The 22,722-nt window shown below is 43.0% G+C and overlaps 1 protein-coding gene across 1 annotated transcript in view; it reads right to left on the reverse strand.

Annotated features, from left to right (window-relative positions):
* Positions 1 to 12,182: 12,182 nt before the first annotated feature.
* NIPAL2 (NIPA like domain containing 2) overlaps positions 12,183 to 22,722 on the reverse strand; it is a 113,744-nt gene continuing 103,204 nt past the window's right edge. Inside the window, 1 exon segment of the mRNA XM_068238394.1 lies at positions 12,183 to 14,512. Within this exon segment, the coding sequence (XP_068094495.1) occupies positions 14,445 to 14,512 (68 nt within the window). The 3' untranslated portion in view covers positions 12,183 to 14,444.

Below are 22,722 nucleotides of genomic sequence, written 5' to 3' on the forward strand. Positions count from 1 at the left end.
ACGCTATAACTTTTACCCAATCCAATAAATATACACTGAATGTTTTTTTTTTTATCAAAGACATGTAGCAGAATAACTTTCGCGCTCAAATGTATAGGAAATTTTACTTTATTTGAAAAATGTCAGCACAGAAAGTTAAAAAAGTCATTTTTTTGACAAAATTCATGTCTTTTTTGATGAATATAATAAAAAGTAAAACTCGCAGCAGCAATCAAATAGCATCAAAAGAAAGCTGTATTAGTGACAAGAAAAGGAGGTAAAATTCATTTAGGTGGTAGGTTTTATGACCGAGCAATAAACCGTGAAAGCTGCAGTGGTCTGAATGGAGAAAAAGGCTCTGGTCCTTAAGGGGCGAAAAGACTGTGGTCCCGAAGTGGTTAAAGCTGAAGCTCGGATACAAAATGAGATACTTACCGAAAGAGAGAGAAGACTCAGGATCCCATTGAGGCTGCTCTCCCTGCTCTGATATCCCCTGTCACTGCGCGTGCCCCCACCCTGGGGGCCCCATTGTAGCTAGAACTGGACCTGCTGATACTGATTAGCAATGGTGCTTTATAACCATACATTTTTTATTTAGTAGATATTTATTTATATAGCACTACTGCAAACTCTACTGATTTCATCAACCAAATGAGCAGTTTAAGGGTAGGAGCACACTAGGCAGAAACGCATATGCGTTTTTCATAGCACATAGTGGAAAATGCATATGCGATATGCGCTGATTCACACTACAAGAGCTTTTTAAACGCTAGAGATTGTAAAAGCTCTTGCTAATGCAATGCTATGGGGGATAGTTACACAATCCCATCGCTCCGGTGGGAACACACACATAGGATAACATTAGCAAGAGCTTTTAAAATCACAAAGCGCTTAGAAAAGCTCCTGGTAGTGTGAGCGAGTCCTAAGGCTGGATTCACAGTTGTCAGTTGCATAGCGCATGTGTTAAAGTGAGTGTGAACTGCAATGGAGACTGGAATTAGACTTTAATACAAAACCTGCAGGGCCATTTTTAGGGGCAGACAGGGCATAGATCAGGAGGGGGTGCAGCAGGCACACACAGCCGCGGAGAGGGGGGCCCCGACTACCACGACCTCAGGCTCTCCTTCAGCACTCCCCCCTCCAGGGGGCACCTATAGCTGGCTACCTATATACTGGGTGGACCTATGCCTGGCTACCTATACTGAGGGCATCTATACCAGGCTGCCTTTATTGGGGACACCTATACCAAGCTGCCTATATTGTGGGCACCGTTACCTGGCTATCTATACTATAAGTATGTTTTTGTTTTTTTTTCCTGCCTGGCCTGCCTTTCAGTTTTGAGGGGGAGGAGAAGGGGAGGGCATCCAAAGTCTCGCAAGGGGGCCCAGTGATTTCTAGTTACACCGCTGGAAGAACATGTGGATATAAAAATTGATGCAGCAATATTTAATAATGTCTTCATAATTGGAAAGAATGTTCTGTTAAAGGGGAACTGAAGAGAGGCCTAGTGCACACCGAGCGGTTTTTGGAGCGATCCGCCAGCCGCATCCGCCTGGAAAAACGCTTGGCTAATGTATTGCAATGGGATGGTGCACACCGGCCGTTTGAGGTTTTTGCCAAGCCGCAAACGTGCCTCCTGCTGCGCGTTTGCGGTTTTCGGAAGCGTTTCGTCCTCAATGTATAGGAAAAACGCAAACCGCTCTGAAAAACGCTAGTTCAGAGCGGTTTGCCAGGCATTTTTGTTACAGAAGCTGTTCAGTAACAGCTTTTACTGTAACAATATGTGTAATCTGCTACACAAAAACGCACCCAAAACCGCTAGGTATGTTTAGAAAACCTCTCTAAACATACCTAGAATCGCTCTGAAATCAGCTCCCAAAACCGCTAGCGTATTGCGGATCTGCTAGCGGCTTTGGTGTGCACTGGGCCAGAAAGGTATACAGAGGCTGCCATGTTGATTTCCTTTTAAGCAATACCAGTTGCCTGGCAGCCCTGCTAATCCTCTGCATCTAATACTATTAGCCATAGCCCCTGAACAAGCATGCAGCAGATCAGGTGTTTCAGACTTTAAAGTCAGATCTGACAAGACTAGCTGCATGCTTGTTTCTGGTGTTATTCAGATACTACTGCAGAGAAATAGACCAGAAGGGCTGCCAGGCAACTGGTATTGATTAAAAGGAAATAAATATGGCAGCCTCCGTATACCTCTTACTTCAGTTCCCCTTTAAATAGCACCACTTGGGCTTTAAAAACAAATAGCATAAAATGAACATAGAAGTTTACAGTCTACAATGATACAAATAACCACTTTTATTTAGCCTGTTTTCTAAAAATCTAAGTTTTATTTATAATTTGCCATGCCATTGGCACTGCGCTGTGCTGCATAATGACAGTTAACTAATAACAGCTATTTTGCCTAAACTATTTGTAATGGGTGCACAGCGGAGCCACTTAGCTGCCGCAGAAGCTGGAGCAGCTCGTCCCCATTAGTATGTGCAATACTTCCGCTGCATAGTTCCCAGGCACAAACTATCGCCAGACACACCATGAATATTTCATCTACCATCCGGCAAGCCTAGGAAATCATCCTCAATCATTCATTTAAATAAAGTCAAAACTTTTTTTTAGCTTTTCACTCTCAGCAACTGCAAATTATTTCTCTTTTTATTTGCAACTTCAATTAATAAATGTCAGGATCTGTTTGAGGAGGATAATTAGGGCAGAAGTGAAACATTAAACTGAAACTCTGCTTCCGTTAAGAAATTGCTGTAACATATTACTGTGTTATCCTACCTAATAAAAGCCCAGGAATTGCTTCCATAGGCTGCTTACACATCAGGCTGTGACTGCGTAGGTGCAGAGCTGCTACCATGCTTGCCTGCGGCGTGCGGACCTGGGTGTGCAGGCGATCGTTGCCATACATGCGCAGGGCCATCGTCGGCGTACCTAAGTGCGGGCACCGGTGGTCTGTCGATCTAGCGCCCATTTCTTCAAATGGGTCTAACTGACTTGTTTCAATTTTGAGTTGATGCTAATATTATGCAAATTTATACAGATTGGCACTGAACCAATAATTGTCAGGTACTGTATTTAACTTGTCAAATTACAACATTCATAAATTGAACAAAAACTTTGCATCAATTCATACCTATTAACATCCTACTGAGAGTCTCGAGATGTACATACGTAAAATACTACTTTCCCTCGGAGTCAAAGTAACTCGAGAGTAAGAAGTAATTCGGGGTCCGGCGAACCACGAATTACATTTACACCCCCGCGCACTATAGCATTATTGCTATAGCGGCGGCAAGTTACAACGCTGAGCGCAGTGCACAAAACCACTTGCTTCAGTCTCACCTGGTACTGCTTAGTAGCAGTAAACTTGTACACACAGTCTTATCAGTTAATGGGTGAGGTCACAGCTGGTTAGGACCCTCCTATCCCCAGAGGGGCGTGATGGACTCCTTGTGTCATTTTCATGACGTGTGCAGGATTATCAGCCCACCAAAAAGTGGAAAATGCCTTTAGAACACTAATGTTTCTTGCTAAAACCGGTGTTGAATGGGACACAGCCATGTTCGAGCACCACCACCTCCGAGGAAGCTGGGCAGTCCCAGTGAAACTGGTCAGGTTTAGACATGGAGCACTCAGGACCCCCGATGTACATCTCCTGGATTACTGCACAGATCCTGGTGACATTGGCCTCAATTCTGGTAGCTATGTGCGGTAAATATTTTTTTGTTAAAATGCTGCACTTAAGATTTTACCTTTTTTAAGCAAGTCTGAAAGGTTTTTCTACATTTCTGAAAATGCGGTGAAATGTGCAGAAGAAAGTGCGGCATTTTACTGGTAAGCATGCAGTAAATAATAATACTCTGTCTTCCAGTTAGAACAGTCTTTGGAAAGCTTCTTTTTTTTGGGGGGGGGGGGGGGGGGGGCGTATTTGATTATGGAGAAAGTATAGTAATAGGCATCCCCTATAAAAGGAAAATCTAGTAAATATTTTGAGTTTTATAGTTTTCTATTACACAGGCTGAATAGGAATGCTACTAAAAAACTGCAAAATGCACACAAATTGACTTTACCTCAAGGTACAGGCAGGTCTTAATATGATCGATAAATTTTGTGCTAACATGCCCCCTAATTTTTCTAAGAAGAATTCTAAGAAGGTTCTCTGTAAAATTTTGCAAAATACCGCACAATTTATGACCTAATTTACTGCATGGGGTGAATTATGACTAAAATCTACCAGAAAAGCAAATGACAGTGTATGAGGTAAAACTGATGCTAAGCCTTTAAGAATTGAGGCCATTATGTAGCATCCAAGTGCATCAGTCGCTAGGCATCTGGTCTATACATGTACACTAGATGGTTTAATGAGGCGCAGTGCACACCGAGCGGTTTTAGGAGAGATCCGCCAACCACATCCGCCAGTGAAAACGCTTGGCAAAAGTACTTCAATAGGATGGTGCACATCAGTGTTTTGAGGTTTTTAGCAAACCGCAAACGTGCCTCCTGCAACACGTTTGCGGCTTACAGAAGCGTTTCTGCCTCAATGTAAAGTATAGGAAAAACGCAAACCGCTGTGGAAAACGCTACATCAGAGCAGTTTTCCAGGCGTTTTTGTTACAGTAGCTGTTCAGTAACAGCTTTTACTGTAACAGTATTTGTAATCTGCTCCCAAAAACGATAGGCATGTTTAGAAAACGTCTCTAAACATGCCTAGAATCGCTCTGACATCTGCTCCAAAAACAGCTAGCGTTCTGACGATCTGCCAGTGGTTTTGGTGTGCACTGGGCCTAAGCTGAATCGCCCTGGTCCACCAGGTGGATATGCAGCTTGAAAATTGACCAATTGAATCCTACATTGTCAAATTCAATTGGACCATTTTCAAGGTGTGCACATTTTCATATACAATTTGCACAATCTTGCATCATAGGTTTCGTGTCAGACTCAGAAGTCTTGTGATAAACTATCATTGTGTGCGGCAGAGATTTCACAGTGTCCAATTTATTCTGGAAATCCTTCCTCAAACACGTCCCCTCTCCTGAGTATTGCGCGGCTCTTAACATCACATAACCTTTTATGAGTATTTAAAAATCCATCCCGCTAATAGATTTCCTGGAGATCAATATCGGTTTGATTTCCCAAAAGTAAAAGAAAAAAAACAGCGAAATGGAAGTGACTGATGATATCTGTGTACACAGAGGAGCGGGAGAAGAGATAGACACAGAGGATCGGGAGGAGGGACAGAGGAAGAGAAAGAATTTTGGTTTGACATGGTGGAATTTTGCCGTTATTACAGAATTACAGTAAAAGGGCTTGATGTGCACCAGCCCTTGCAGTTATGTCTGCTAGTCCTTGGCACTGAGAACTGCCAGTTACCGGGCACACAAATGATCAAGGAATATATAAAAATATTCCTTAAAGAGAACCTGTACTGAGTAAAAATATTTAAAATAAACACGAGGTAACTTCAAATGAACATTCCATAGTTACCTTGCCATCAGTTCCTCTCAGAAGCTCACCATTTTCTTCTGACAATAATCCCTTCCAGTTCTGACAATATTTTGTCAGATCTGAAATATATCAGTTGCTGTCAGTAAAATATCAGTTGCAGTCAGTTATAGCTGAGAGGAAAACTGATGTACCAGGTAATGTCCATGTTTCCCTATGGCTCAAGTGGGCGATGGTACAGTTTAACTGTGTGCTGACCAGAAAGCTGTTATGGGTAATGGCCATTTTCAAAATGGAGGACGGAAAATTCCCTTGATCACAGTGAACAAACAGGACGCGGGACAGGAGAAAGACACTGAGGAGTAGACTACATGGAAGGTAAGTATGACTTGTGTATGCTTATTTTGACTTTTAATTTTCAGTTCAGGTTTTCTTTAAGTTACATCACATTTTGCAATTAAGTTTGAACCCCTTTGTTTGTTTATACAGCCATTTGCTTTGAAAGCTCACTGAACTGCTTTTAGTGTATCCTGAAAGTTTGACACCATGGCCTGTTTTTTTTATTGAAAAGTTATTCAGTTAATAACTAGGGGCTAATCATTAGCACCTATTTGTGATGTCCCCCGGGCTTTCCTGATATTATATTTTCTCCTGATCAACGCAGGTCAAATGGGGATTGCTTTTTACTGCTAGCTAAAGCCAGATCTCCCTCTAAAGCCTGGTACACACTTTCAATGATGATTGGCCAATCACAGACCAATGTTACCACCTCTATGTAGTATGAGTATTTACCTACAGTCTTCTCAATCTGTATTTAATATCTGTTGGACCTCATACTGCATGGAGGTGGTAAAATTGAACAGCGATTGGCCAATCATAATTGAAATTGTGTACCAGGCTTTAGGGTGCGTGCACACATCCAATGTTGATTGGGCAATTTTACTACCTCCATGTAGTATGGGGGCCGACAGGTTTTGGAAACTATGAACAAATTGTGCAGGTAGTTACATAGTTATTTGGGTTGAAAAAAGACATATGTCTATCGAGTTCAACCAGAGAACAAAGTACAACACCAGTCCGCTCCCTCACATATCCCTGTTGATCCAGAGGAAGGCGAAAAACCCTTACAAGGCATTGTCCAATTAGCCCCAAAAGGGAAAAAAAATTCCTTCCCGACTCCAGATGGCAATCAGATAAAATCCCTGGATCAACACCACTGGGCATTACCTAGTAATTGTAGCCATGGATGTCTTTCAACGCAAGAAAAGCATCTAAGCCCCCTTTAAATGCAGGTATAGAATTTGCCATAACTACTTCCTGTGGCAATGCATTCCACAGCTTAATCACTCTTACTGTAAAGAACCCTTTCCTAAATAAATGGCTAAAACTTTTTTACTCCATGCGCAGATTATGTCCTCTAGTCCTTTGAGAAGGCCTAGAGACAAAAGCTCTCATACTACAAGGAGATGGTGACACTGGCCAAGCACAATTGGATATGTAGAGGTAAACAGAGGAGGTGTGAAGCTGGCACTGCTATGAATGCTGATTTATTAATATAAAAGTGAAAAAAATGTCTTCTTTCACTTGCAAACAAGGAAAGAAGACAGGCGGCGCCTTTAATGTCTTATTAGCTGTGGACCAGTTAACACATGCAAGTTGGGCCCGGTAATTCCATTGGTTGGCGCATACTGCGCATGCGCCCCCCGCAATTGGGCCCGGTAATTCCACTAGTCGGTGCCTACCTGGAATTACCAGGCTGCTAAGCGGAGGATCCAGGTAGCCTGGGATGATGGTGAGGGACCGGTCAGCCTGAAGGGGAGTATGTATAATTTCTTTTATTTTCCCTGCCTCAGATACACTTTAAGATAAAGGGTGCACTTTAATTTGTTTAATATGGTTTATAAAAGAACATTTTACTCAGTGTAAGGATTACCACCTTTGCATGGTATGTATACGACACAAATAAGTGTGTGGATCTCATCCTCCTTGTTCTTCTTGTGTCCAGAAAGCCTCAGCAAAGGGCAGGCAGGTAAGTAGAACATAGCCTCATATCACAACACACCACTTTAATAAAGAAACCTGTAATGACGCATAGTAGCATATAAATTATTACCATATTAAAGGATACCCATTTTTACGTTAAATTTCTTAGTTTCAGTATCCGTAACGCCTCAGCTAACTATTTATTGCTGTATATGGGCATTACTGCTTACTACACAGCGGAAAAAATCCAGTTATTCACCTTGCCAGCAGTAAAGATGCCGAAATCTCAGATAAATGTAAGAATGCAAATCAGAGTGAGGTGAGATTTTACAATGAGCTAACATTTACTAAATTATTTATAAAGAATATTGTAAAAAATATTTTTTTTTACATTATGTTATCAGTAAAGGTCCTCTTTAATTTATTCCATGTTCAATATATCAAGTCTCTTTGTTGTCCGTACATACAGTGTGGGCAGAAACAGAATATAATCATTATTTAAAAAAAAAAAAAAAAACAGTATTTGGTTGAATTCCACAACTGTATGTTGTATATTTACAATTTATTTGAAGAAGTCTGCAATGACACAGATATTTCAGCACCTTATGTAAACAAGGCACATTACGTATATATACGCATTTGGCATCAGTTTCATATAAAGTAACAGTTAGAACTTCAGTCATACACAATGTGTTTCAGTTCACCAGTCATTCATCCATTCAGCAAATCAAAAAACAAAAAAACAACTCATAAAAAAACCTTTAAACATTAAAAAAAAAATGCATAAAAACAAACCAAAAACAGCAGCTTGTAATAACACCAAAGGACTCGTTTTCACCAGATGTGCTTGAAAACATACCCATTAACATGTTTAATAGTAACACACTGACGTATTATAGACAATGCATTTTTGCACCGGTCAATTTAGGAGAGATTTATCTTTTTTTTATTTTTGGTTGTATTAGATACAGCTTACTACCAGAGATGGTAGACAAGACACAAATAATTTTGACTTGCATTCAAATTTCATGTACAACATATGCAGCTTGAAATTGGACTAATCAAAATTGACAGGAAGTTATTTTGATTGGTACTAGATCAGCAGTATTCAATTTACATGAAATTTGGATGAAGTAAAAATTAGGTGCATCTCATCGACCATCTCCATCTACTACTAAGTGGAACTGTATATATGAGTGTGTATAGTCCAGGCATGGGCAAACTTGGCCCTCCAGCTGTTAAGGAACTACAAGTCCCACAATGCATTGCAGGAGTCTGACAGCCACAGTCATGACTCAAAGGCAAATGCATTGTGGGACTTGTAGTTCCGTAACAGCTGGAGGGCCGAGTTTGCCCATGCCTGGTATAGTCTCTCTCTCTCTATATATCAAATGTAAACTTATATTTGCTTGGAGCTCCACCTGGTGGTTTGGCAGACTTTGTAAGTCAAAAAGCTTCTTGCTTAACTGCCATAGCAAATTACTCAGTAAAATTTCAGTAAACAAGCCCCATTAATATGGCTGATAAAGAAAAGAGTAGCATTACGCCCATACACAGCTGTCATATTTGTTACAAAGCAGGTTCTCTTTAAAATTTCTGTTCAGGTACATTCCAGCGCACTTAAAGTGGACCCAAATTAAAAATACAAGATTTCAGAAATAAAATCTATTTTCTAAATCATAATAATAAATAGCAGCCCCTTTTCAGCTGCATGATGACAAATATAAAATATTTTACATTTATTGGAGGAACCCCTCCCTTCCTTTCATATTGCCGGGACAGAATCCGGCAGACTGGTGGAGTAGGAGGTGTCCGGCAAAGAAGGAATTGCTAATGGCTGCCACCTGTATAACCCTAGTAATGAAAAGAGAAGAGTGAAAAGCATGCACGGAAATGCTTATAGGCTTGAAGGAGTGTTTATTTATCTTTGTATGTGTCAGAGTGGTGCAACTAAATATTTTGAATTAAAAAAACGTTTGGTTTGGGTCCACTTTAACTGAACTTTCATTTATATTAACTACTTTGGCCTTAAGGACTGAAAGTGTACCTGAACTGACAGGTGACAGAATTAGATAAATATGGGTACATAGAAACAATCCTACTTAGAATTGGTCAGTTTTAACTTTTTATTAGTTTTCACAGCAACCAATAATTTATGTATGCAAATAAGGAAGTCAGACTAATGCTGCATACACACTGGCGACTATGGTCGTTTGAAACAGCTCATTAACGATCGTTCCGCCGACAATCGGGGAAAGAACTTTACCCAACGATCATTAACACGAACGACAAAAGAACGACATCGGGAAGATGGAAATATCCAACCTGACGGATCGTATCTACTGACAATGGTTACAAAACTATAGTGTGTACAGACATCGGCCGAGAACGATCGTTACAAGGGCCAATGCGCCTGCGTTGGATTCTGCCCAGCTTCTGTACTTCCTGTGTAGTGTGACCCGTAAAGATTGTTACATTACAAATTCCAAATAAACTTTGTTTGCAAGTTAACTATTATATATTTGTATCTATTGTAACTCCATGTTGGTAGTTTTTTTTTTAATTATCCCATCGTTGCATACCAATCTTTCCAATATCGTTCGTCTGGTAACTATCGTTCTTTGCAAACGATAGTTATCGCAAGTGTGTACGAAGCATTAGGCCCCATACACACATCAGACCATAGTCTTTGGAAAATGAAAGATCACAGACCAATCTTACCCCCTTCCATGTAGTATGAGAGCCATACCTACACAGTCTATTCTATGGAGCTGAACTACCCATCAGAAAAAAATCTTTGCAAGATGCTGCACACACAGATGCTGTACAGACACAAAAGATCAGTATCTGCAAAAGATCTGTTCCTGCCAAAAATCCATTCCTGCAAATTGCAATGATAGCCTATGAGATCTGCAGATCATCATACACACGATTTAACTGACCTTCATCTGCAGATTAGATCCACCAGGATGGATCTAATCAGATCTGCAGATGATTGCTTGATCTGCAGATGAATGTCAGTTAAATCATGTGTGTATGATGATCTGCAGATCTCATAGACTATCATTGCAATTTGCAGGAATGGATTTTTGGCAGGAACAGATCTTTTGCAGATACTGATCTTTTGTGTCTGTACAGCATCTGTGTGTGCAGCATCTTGCAAAGATAATTTTCTGATGTGGAGTTCAGCTCCATAGAAAAGACTGTGTAGAGTATGGCTCTCATACTACATGAAGGGTGGTAAGATTGGTCTGTGATCTTTCATTTTCCAAAGACTATAGTCTGATGTGTGTATGAGCCTTTAAAGTGAATGGATCAGAAGTCACAATAACATGGCTGTTTACACTTCACATTTGAATTGCAGCCCTTGAATTGAACATAAGGCGGTGAGAATGCATGAAAGTTCTATTATTTCATAAGTTTACTTTCAGTTGAAGTATGGCCCCATTCACACTTGCAAAACACTAGCGATTTTGCTAGCGTTTTGCTCTGGCAATTTTTGGCGATTAATGCCAAAAATCGCCATTCACACTTGGGGCAATTTTCCACAATCGCGATTAGCGTTCCTGTAGCACTAAAAGCGATTGCCGGAAAATGGTGCAGGATAATTTTTTTGAGCGATTTGCGTTAATCACAGGTGAAGCAAATCGCTTAAGTGAGAATGGGCCCATAGGTTTCTATTGCACTAGCGCTTTCAAAAGTGATAGCGCTTGAGCCTTTTGCTGAAATCGCCGGCAAAACGCTCAAGTGTGAACGGGGCCTTTTTAATCTCTGTATGTCCAGATCATTTTCAGGGTTGTTTAGGGGTGACCTGTATTAACTGATAAATGCATCTTAGTTTTATAAACAAGCTATGTATTGTTTTTGTTTCTTTTTTTAAGTAGCAGATGGGGCTTTCTTTTGATGCTAAAGACAAACCGTAATATTTTTGTTTTTCCAGACATTGTAAACAATTTGTCAAAAACATGAAAAGACACAATTTCTTGATTTTGCCTAAGAAAGAGTATGTAAAATCAGATTCTTAGTGTTTTTGTTTTTCTAAAATGAATTTTTGTTGTATTTGGAATACTATAATAGCAACTGTGAGTTTCTATTGCATTATGATGTATTTTTACAGCCTAGAATCCATGGTGTCTATTTAAGAAAAACACACATCAGTCAGTATTGACTTGCGGGTGGCATAACATCTGCATGCCATAAAAAAATTGTCAAAATATAAACATTTATATCGTGCAACTAACACTGCTGCTGAATTCACACAGATGCAGTTTTTAGTCCTTTTTCCTCCCTAGTGAACTGGCACTGAGCACACTGGTGTGAACAGACCCAAATTAAAATAAAATAAAAATGTCTACACATTTAAATGTTTTGGAAAATGCAGAAAAATAAATGGAAACTCATCTGGCGAAAACAAGTCCAAATACGTTTGGCAACTTTTTTTTTTTTCTTTTTCTTACTACTAGTGCACAATAGCAACTAACATATGATGAAAAAATGGCAATGGCCCTAATGATACAGGGACTGTTTTAGAAGCTTATACTTCACAGAGGACAATCTGTGCACTCCTCTAAAATGTTCATTTTATGTCTAGCAGAAAATGAAAGCCTGTGTAGATATTAAAGCTAATGTAAATAGAAAAAAAACAAACAAACCCCAAACAGATACTCCCCTATGGAGAGGGAAGGCTTTGGGTCCTATACAGCCTTCTAGTTCCTCTCACAGTCCCCTCGTTCCAGTGCCGCCGCCCCCCCCCCCCCCCCCAAATCTGCTGCCCCAGAAGGCTATGGCTCCATACTTCACATGCTTAAGAGCGCCGTCGCAGGCGCAGTAAGGAGCCGTCCGTCTTCCAAAGCCATCCCGCGGCAGCACAGGGCAGGTTGGATACTGCTAATGGGGGTGACAGCACTAGAATGAGGGGACTGTGAAAGCTTTATAGGACCAGAGCCTTCTCTCTTCATTGTTAAGTATGTTTTTTTTTCTCAGTTTACATTTACTTCAAGAACTATCTCGATAAGCCCACCTCCCACTTATGGCGAAAAAAACAAGTCAAACACTATGCACTGCTGATAGACAGCCCCCCCATCCAATGTGGAGGAGACTGGAGCTCTAGCGGCAGTACCTGTGGCCTTTTAACTCACAGTCATGTGATCGCAGTGAGCCTGCAGCTCTAACAGCAAGTATGAAGCTACTGATGAAACGCAAAGACTGGAGCCGGGAGCGGTAGCCAGTGTCACCAGTACATTTCTGGAGGGTGTACTGATCCATTCGCTAATTCTGAGTTGATGCTAATTTTATGAAAATGTATGCAGCTTGAAATTGGACCAATCAAATGCTGAAACAGCACCATTTTCAAGCCTCATACCTTTCCATACAATTAGCATAACTATTTGCAGCTACTCGGAATAATGTTCATCTCACTGACCATCCCTAGGCACTCAGGGAGCAGAAGCAATGTTCTTTTTATCCCTTACTGGAAATGGGGCGGCCATGTTCCTGAGGAGAGATCTTTCCTGTGGATGAGAGATCTTTCCTGTGGATGAGAGATCTTTCCTGTGGATGAGAGACTGTGGATGAGAGATCTTTCCTGTGGATGAGAGATCTTTCCTGTGGATGAGAGATCTTTCCTGTGGATAAGAGATCTTTCCTCTGGATGAGAGATCTTTCCTCTGGATGAGAGATCTTTCCTCTGGATGAGAGATCTTTCCTCTAGTACTTGCCCTACCGGAGATTAATAATTTGTGTAGAAGAGTAGGGATGATCAAAGAGATGAAAATAATTTTTCCTTGCATCCAAACTTCATGTAAATGTTATGCAGCCTGAACTTGGACCAATAAAAATGAACAGGAAGTAATTCTGATTGGTATAATTTCAAGATGCATATAATTTACATGAAATGTGAAATGCTAGAAATGATCTGAATCTCATTGATCATCCTTATAGAAGAGTTACAACTTCCACCCATTATTTCCTGTTCCGCTGAACACTAGGGTTCACAGACACCCAGTTCAACATTTACCACAGCTTCACAATATTTGGATTAAAATATACATCAGCACTTCCCCGACCATTTCCTCTCAGATATGCATAAAGTGTCTCCTTACCACCGGAGTGTCTAAAATTCAGGCCCGGGGGCCACATTTGGGCCGCCGAGCCATTTCTGTTGGCCCCAAAACGCTCTATAGTTAATTCCATGGCCATAGCTGCAGTACTGCATGCAAGGGCCAGCAGCAGTGATTAGCAGCTGCCACTATACCAGCAGCAGTAACAGCCACTAATTCGCAGCTGCCACTAACTGCACATGGCAAATGTGTTATTTCCTGTGAAAATGTTGTATTTGATAAAATGTCACAGGCATAGTGTACCTAATGGGAATCAGCAAAAATGCTGTTTAATTTTGCTAGTTTGGCCCCCTAGCACTCAAGAATGGTGATATGGCCCCTGGCCTAAAAAGTTTGGAGACCCCTGCCTTACCACAATATGCATCACTGGAGGTTCTTTGTAGCATCCACAAGTAAAAAAAAATTAAGGTAAGCTCCAGAAACGGGACTAATATTAATGAAATGTATACAACGTACTAAAAAAAACAAACTTGATCCATATTGCCATCCGTCCTTACAGCTTTGAAGTCCCATGATGGGCATACAATCTCCTCTGTGCTTTAGATATTGGCGGGCCGAACTCTCAGTAAACACCGGGATGGCCCGGTTGATGAGCGGATGAACGGAAACAAGTCAGTTTTCACAGAGCACAGAATCGTGTGCAGAAGCCGCTTTGAGTTTGCCGTCAGCAGAGCGGGAGCGGCCAGAGTTCTCGGATTGTACAGCACTGCAGAGATTTGAAACTGTAAAGACATCAAAGGTTCTGAAAACTTAACAAGTTTCTTACATAAAAAAAAAGGGAGCAGAGAAAGATGTGTGACGCAGACACGACACAATGTGGAAAATCCTGGGCAATAAATAAAGCTTTGTCTGTGTGACCCGTTTTCTCTCACTTTCATCTCGCTGCTTTAGCTGCTGTGTGAGTAACTAATTAAGCAGAGACCCATAGGAAGGGCTGTTTGGATCCGGTTGGATTCTCCCCACGGTTTCTTTCCCTGCTGAGAAGCACACAAAAAAGAATGAAAAGGAAAATGTATACACTTTATTTTTCCAGAGAGAGGTTAGGGGGTTACTCTAGCAATCTGTTATAATGAGGGGTCATGCACATGGTGGTAATGGTGTAGCAGGGTTACTGGCTGGCGTGATAAGTGGCCTGATAGAATACCTATAATCTGCTCATGGATGCTCTGCTGGCCTCATCCAAAAGCAGCTGAGGTGGCCCCACGTGGGTTGAAATGGGCCGCCATTAGAATGTGGATGACCTTATATAAGGCTTCATAGATCCTCAAAGACTCCTCTGTTATGTAAACATTTGTGCCAGCCTCCCACCCTTAACCACCCTGGCGTTCAATTTCCCCAGGATTTCCGAGCAAGAAGTGTTTCAATTAATTTCCAATAACTTGCAACCTTCTATGCAGTGGCTGTGCGGGCGGGGGGGGGGGGGGATCCCCCTTCTGTGCGGGTGGCCTATCCTCCTCCCAAACCTCCTCCCCGCCTCAGCCCGTTGAGTAAATAGATCTACTCACCCGAGGGCTCTCTCTCCAGCGACGGCTGCGGCACACACCCTCCTCCATCTCCGAAGTCCCGGTCTCTGAACATTTACATTACGAGGCTTGGTGACGTCACCAGGTCTCGTAATGTAACTGTACAGAGAACGAGACTTGGTGATGAAAGAGGAAGTGCTGTTGCAGCCGTCGCTGGAGAGAGCCCTCGGGTGAGTAGATCTATTTACTCAACGGGCTGAGACGGGGGGGGGGGGGGGGGCCTTTGGGAGGAGGATAGGCCACCCGCACAGAAGGGGCATCCCCCCACCCACACAGAGGGGGATCCCCCTGCCCGCACAGCCACCGCATACAAAGGGGAACCCACGCACACACATTCTCTGCCCTCCGATCCGCTGTACAGGGATTCCCTAGGGTGGCTGGATGCCTGTCTGCACACTGGGGTAGCACAGATCGCTACCCACAGCGTGCAGACAGGCATCCAGTCATCCTGGGGAATCCCTCTGATGAGAAAAAAATGCAGCCGGCGGGGCAGAGAAACAGGAAATCTCCCTGTCGGCATGGACGAGCTCAGCTCGTCATTAAAGTTTTTTTGCAAGTTTTTGCTGGACGAGCTCAGCTTGTCCATACCGCCAGGGTGATTAAAAGATACCTGAAGTGAAAGACTTAGGGAGGCTGCAATATTTATTTCCTGTAAAGAGCTCAACCAGGTGCTACTAATTTAGATGAATAAGTGGAGTAGAGCTGGACTTTTTTAAAGGCTGAATAATGCTGGGTACACACTTTACATTTTTTTGTCCGATTCTCCGACCCGATCGTTTTTGCGGCATGATTCTGCACTCAATTCTCTTATCTTTTTCCATTCACCACTATGAGAAATCGAGCGCGGAAATAATCGAGAGCAATATCGGACATGACGGATTTTATCTATCTGATCCATCTATCGCACGAAAAAACGTAACGTGTGTACCCACCATAACAGGTCTTTGAGAGCCAGAATTCTTGCCAATTGCCAGGTGTTCAAATATTTATGTGCAGCAGTGCAAGACAAATTCTTTAAAGAGTAGCTATCAGCCATACTATCTCAGAACCCCCCCACATATATTAGTAGATTAATACTTGCTCTCTACTTACATATGTATTGCACTATCAGTTTGACTTTTAGTGATTTTTTTATAGTAAAAAAAGAGAAAATCCTCATTAGGATCTTCCATTTACTAACTGTGTCTATCTTGAAGCCAATCCTGACATAATTTCCTCCCTTAATCTGTCTGTGTATGCATTGCCCGCCCTCCTCCCAGTCTTCAGACACTCCTACCCAGCTCTACAGTAGAGAGTGCATTGTCTCAGCAAGAGGAATATTGGCCAATTAGAGAGGAACTGAGGTGTGGGAGGGGAAACAAGAGGCTTCAGCCAATCAGGCTGCATTAGTTACGTCTGTAGGGAAAGTAAAGAAAACCCAGCATGCCCTGCAACTTCCTTTGTGCAGCAGATATACCAAATTAAAGCCAGGGAAACTGGGGAATGATCTTTTTTGGAGAAGAAAAGTAAAAAGTGATTTTTTCTTTTGGATTGCTTAGTTAGCATCCTACAATGTGATTTCCTGTTTTTAAAAAAAAAAAAAAAAAATGCTCTCTCACAGTGGGAATGCACCTACAATGTTATTTTCAGACCCCTCTTTGATTTCTAAGTGGGAGAACTTGCAAAATCGTAGGGTGTTCAAATACTTATGTTCCTAACTGTATTCCACTGCAGTCTTCCCTTCTCACTTTGGCTTTGTCCTATAACTCATTGACTCTATTTTTAAATACTCTCTAGCCCAGGGGTGCCCAACAGGTCGATCTCGATCTACCGGTAGATTGCGACCGCATGATGGGCCGCGTCCTGTTAAAATCTGAAGCCGCGCCTGTCAGATTTCGCTGCCGCTCGCATCAGGGAGAAGAGGGGAGAGGCGCGGCTAAAGGGGAGGCGTGGCTAGAGGGTAGAGGAGCCAATGAGGAGACAGGTCTTCCCCTCAAGGCTGCCTGCGTGCGCAGCGTCTTCTCCCCCCTGGCTGCATGACATGTGAGGTAGTGTAATGTGGGCAAAATAGCTTCAGGAGGATTCTGAAGCTATTTGCTATACTTGTATGTCTGAAGGGGGAGGATTGTGGACTGCCTAACTGCCGGGATAGGAAGGGGGGATTCATGATACTGTGAAGGGGAGAAGGCTTTTGTAATGTATTCACTAGGCTTGATATGGGGGGATATAGAATACTGCGACTGTCTATGCATGCTGGGGGGGTAGATCTCGTGGCCACATCGGTTTTGAAAGTAGCTCGCAAGCCGAAAACGTGTGGGCACCCCTGCTCTAGCCAGTTTGAAGTCACCTCTTCATAAGAAGCTTCTTTTCACCAGCATATTCTGTTTAGCGATGACCGTATGCTGCATTTGTATATAAGTTACATTTGTACAGTTTGGTCCATCTGCCGGTCACACCCCTCTCATCTTGTAGCTGAAATTATTCACAGGGGAAGATGAGACACTCCTCTACCTTTGGGACTCTCTCCTGACCCAGGTCTAATTGGGATTCCTATGGCATGTTGCAATCTATTCCAGCACTTATATACTCCTATTTCCCTGCCCGCTGAGGTCTCCAATTGTGGTGAACCATTATGGCATGGAAACATTCTTATGTGGGAACAACAAGCATGTAGGCATGGTAATAAACACAACAGCTCCATAAGTGAGGGCCCTCTGTTAGGGCACCATAGAACTTAAAGGTTTTAAAATATTGTATGCTAAAACAGCACTCTTAATGTTTACAGTGTGCCTGAGACCAAGGGAGTCTCAGGTTTTCTACTTAAATGGAGCTTCCTCAAACCATCTTGAGACCGCATTTACTGCAGTAAACAATTTTGTGTTTTTTCTCTGGGGCCAGGCGCCAGAAGTGGAGTGATGCAGGGTCTTCACTGCGGCTTTGTGGGACAAGACACCGCAGGTAAGTATAAGTTTTATTTACAGCAAGGCTGCAGCATCTTGTATATTAGGATGGAGGTCCACTCTAAAGCTACGTACACACATGCGACAACAATCGTTTGTTGTGAACGACAAATGAACTTTTAATTGACGAAAGAACGACCTAAGTAAAGTTAGTTTTTAAAAGTGTGTAACGATCTGATCATTAGAACGAACGTTACATCACGTAAAGCAACTATTGCGCTTGCGCATAAAAATGAAAAGTTCAATGGAGAAATCGCGAAATGCGCATGTCAAGCCTAGTACGAACGACCGTTTCCAACAATGTACTACTTTTGCAAACGATCGTCGTTGGAAAACATCCGCCAAGTTAGATTGTTCCTTTTTTTACGATCTAGCTCGTCCGTCGTTAGACTTAATAGTCGTTGGCTTCTTTTTTTTAAACGAACGTCGTTTGAAACAATCGGGGAACGATCGTTTCAAACGACTATAGTCGCATGTGTGTACGCACCTTTGGGCTGTTTGCCTATTACTACAGCTGATTATTTCAGAGTGGCAATACTTCCTGCTCTGTGCAGCTAATTACTCTTATAGAAACATGAAAGTTAATGGGCAGGACGTACTTTAGAGAGAGCCCTAAATTGTATGAATATCATGGCCCTTCCAAACATTCATGGCTGGCTCCAAATTGAAATAGAATGGTTTTATTTTAACATTTTAAGACAACATCTTCTGTAGCTTCTGTAGCACTGATGCATATACAGGGTAAATTAGTTAATGGAGGCAGAATTTTATGTTATCTGGTTGTAGCCCCCAGGCCTGGCGTTCTAGGCGGAGGCGGCGTTCATCCAAATCACAGGCAATGCATGTAAGTTTGTAATCTGCAATCACACTGGAGGCTTTTTGTGTCACATTATAAGCGGTTAGTATAATGTGAGTGGAGCTGGACGGTTATTACGTTAGTTCCTGGTTTTCGTTACCTTTCATATCATCGTCTTCCCTCCTGGGCTCTGGCTGCCCATCTGCTAGGCCAGTGGCAGACTATGCAAGTGACATAAAGGGGGGAGATCGGTCATTGTGTACATTGCCAGAGTAGAGCTGCAGGCCCCAATAAAATATTGGAGTCAGAGAGAGGTTATTGAGATGAATATCCCTCTGCATTTATTTACTTCTGCAACAAAATCCCAATTTTAATTCCTTAAATCCACTCATTCTAAATACTGCCTGGTTTAAAGAGAGCCTGAACTGAAAATAAAAAAAGTCAAAAAACACACAGGTCATACTTGCCTCCCATGTCTGCTCATTAATCTCTTTCTCCTCTCCTGCGTCCTGTATGTCCACTGTGACCAATGGAATTCTCTGTCCTCTATTTTAAAAATAACTATTACCCCATAACAGCTTCCTAGTCAGCACACTGTTAAACTGTTATATCGCCCACTTGAGCCATAGGGAAACATGGACATTACCTTGCACATTCAGTATATTTCAGTTCTGACAAAATCGTGTCAGAACTGCAAGGGATCACTGTAAGAAGAAAATGGTGAGCCTCTGAGAGGAACTGATGGTGAGGTAAGTATGTAATATTCATTTGCAGCTACATCATGTGTTTATTTTAAATACTTTTACCGCTGTGCACTCACTGCATCCTCACCACTGTTTGCTGCTGCACCCACTCACTCTGCTGTCTCAGTGACAGCAGAGCTTCTGCATCTTGGACAAGAGACAATTTCATTGACTTCTGACCCTGTGATTACTTTGAGCCAATCACAGTAATCACAGTGCACAATAGGGAAAGGACGGTCTGGTCCTTAAGGGGCCAGAGCCATCTGATCCCGAAAGGCTTAAAAGGAATGGTCTCAACAAAAACACAAATTGAACCATTTTGATCAATGAAATCCACTGGTGTAACAATAATCCCCGCAACCATGGGAGAGCAGGTTCTCCTGCCCACCTGGCGAGCAGCGCAGGAGAAAGTGTGATATTTACCTGGTCCATGCTGCTTTGATTCTTCTCTTATTCCTGGCAGCAGCCCGCTCTGTGCTTCCACCCTCCAGTATGTCATGTGATCCGGAGTTGGAGGATAGCAACAGTGATGCTCAAATCCGAACTTTGGGTGAATCCGGATAGTGGCTATCCGGATTTCACCCAGATACCTGTGCGGGGTGGGGGGTTCAAGCTTCCCTGTCTGACGTCTTCTTCGTCCATCCCTCGGCGCCTCCCACGATGTGGTCCAAGCGGCAGTCACGTGATTACAAACACTTCCTACTTCCGGGTTGAAGGAGGAAGTGTTTGTACTCACGTGACGCGCGTGGAGGCAAGATTGACCCCCCGCCCAGCCCCCACAGGTTTACTGGGTGATATCTGGATAGCAACTATCCGGATTCACCCAAAGTTTGGATTTGAGCATCACTGGATAGCAGCAAAGGGTGCACAGCATGCCGGGAGGAAAAGGAGACCCAATAAAGCGTGGAACAGGTAAATATTACACTATTCCCTGTACTATTCTGCAAGGTGGAAGTGGAATAACTAGGCACTGCATGCGCAAGGGGATGGTTGTGAAATTGTCCCCATGATAATTGTGCCTGGGAACCCATGGGGCTGTAGTTACTGCATCCCTGATAGTTAAAGGAGAGCTTAAAGGGGAGCTGAAGTAAGAGGTATATGGAGGCTGTCATGTTTATTTCCTTTTAATCAATACCAGTTGCCTGGCAGCCCTGCTGGTCTATTTCTCTGCAGTAGTATCGGATTAAAACCAGAAACAAGCATGCAGCTAGTCTTTTCAGATAAGACTTATAAGTCGAACCACTGAAACACCTGATCTGCTGCACGCTTGTTCAGGGGCTATGGCTAATAGTATTAGAGGCAGAGGATCAGCAGGGCTGCCAGGCAACTGGTATTGTCTAAAAGGAAATAAACATGACAGCCTCCATATACCTCTCTCTTCAGTTCCCCTTTAAAGAGAATCTGTAACGTCAAAACGTCCCCTAGGGGGTACTCACCTCGGGTGGGGGAAGCCTCAGGATCCTAATGAGGCTTCCCACGCCGTCCTCCGTCCCTCAGGGGTCTTGCTGCGGCCCTCCGTACAAGATGACGGCAATATTTACCTTCCCGGCTCCTGCACAGGCGCTCTGACGGCAGTCGGCTCCGAAGTAGGCGGAAATACCCGATCGCCGTTGGGTCTGCTCTACTGCGCAGGCGCAAGTTTCCGGCGCCTGCGCAGTAGAGCGGACCTGGAGCCAGCAAAGGTAAATATTGAATTTACAGTCGGGTCTGTCGCCGGCTGTTCGGAGGGCTGCAGCGAGACCCCCGTGGGACAGAGGACGGCGTGGGAAGCCTCATTAGGATCCCGAGGCTTCCCCCACCCGAGGTGAGTACCCCCAGGGGATGTTTTTGAAGAGAAACCGTAAACAAGATTTGAATTTCATCCCAATCAGTAGCTGATACCCCCCTCCTTTCCCACGAGAAATCTTTTCCTTTTCACAAACGGATCATCAGGGGGCTCTGTATGGCTGATATTGTGGTGAAACCCCTCCGAAAGTGTGATTTCAGGACCATGGTTCTGACATCACACTGTGTGAACCTCATTGCATTGTGAGAAATAACAGCTGTTTACAGCTATTTCCAAGTGCCAAAAAAGCAAGCAGCATCCCCTTCCCGTGACATCACTTGCCAGCAGTAAAAATGTCACCATGTGATAAATGTCAGAATGTAAATCAGGGAGAGAAAAGATTTAACAATGGGCAAACACTGACTAAATAATTTATACATAATAATTGTAAAAATGAAGCACTTTTTTATTACATTATTTTCACTGCAGTTCCTTCCACTTTAAGTGGCATGTGACATGATAAGACAGACATGTTGATGTACAGTGCCAAGCTGACAAATCTGTTGTGTTGCTTTACTTCTTCCTCTGCCTAAAATAGTTAATATTCAGCTATGAAATTGATGGTTTTTTTCCAGTTGGACTATACCAGCGCTGGGCAAACTACGGCCTGCGAGATGGATACAATGCGCTGTTACAGCGGGCGGATTCTCCTCCTTCCCCCCTCCCTCCCTGTAAAATAGCAAGCGGGCAGCGGGGGATTTTGAAACCCGCCTCCGCTCACAGACGTCCCGCGTCTTCTCCATGGCAACAGGCTTCACATGGCAGCCAGCGTTTAATACGCTGGCACGTCCTGACATCACTTAACATGTTGCCATGGAGATGATGCGGGACTTCCATCAGAGAAGGCGATTTTCAAAATCCCCCGCTGCCTGCTCGCTATTTTACAGGGAGGGGGGAGGAATTTAAAGAATGCAGACTGGGCTCCATAAAGTTTTCCCAAGCCTGGACTATACTGTCCCTCACTGATTAGGAATTACAGCCATAAAATACTTTCCTAGCAGAGAACTGAGCCTTGCCTATGGCTACCCCTAGGGCTGTGGAGTTGGAGCAATTTTGGGTACCCAGAGTAAGTGATTTCATAAACTGAGGAGTCGGGTGTCAGATGATTTTGTATAAAATCCACAGCCCTGGTAAGTATTAGACTAAGTAGTCGGAGTCGAGGAGTCGGAGCCATTTTGGGTACCCGGAGTCGGAGGTTTCATAAACTGAGGAGTCGGAGTTGGAAGATTTTTGTACAGACTCCACAGCCCTGGCTACCCCTCTCTGTTCTCTGCCTTTCCTTTTTCTCTCTCGCTCTTCTTTACCGGTACGAGGAGAAGACAGATCTAATTATTCTATAGCTGGTGTAGCTGATGAAC

The sequence above is a fragment of the Hyperolius riggenbachi genome, chromosome 5 (assembly GCF_040937935.1).
Source record: "Hyperolius riggenbachi isolate aHypRig1 chromosome 5, aHypRig1.pri, whole genome shotgun sequence".
Lineage (NCBI taxonomy): Eukaryota > Metazoa > Chordata > Amphibia > Anura > Hyperoliidae > Hyperolius > Hyperolius riggenbachi.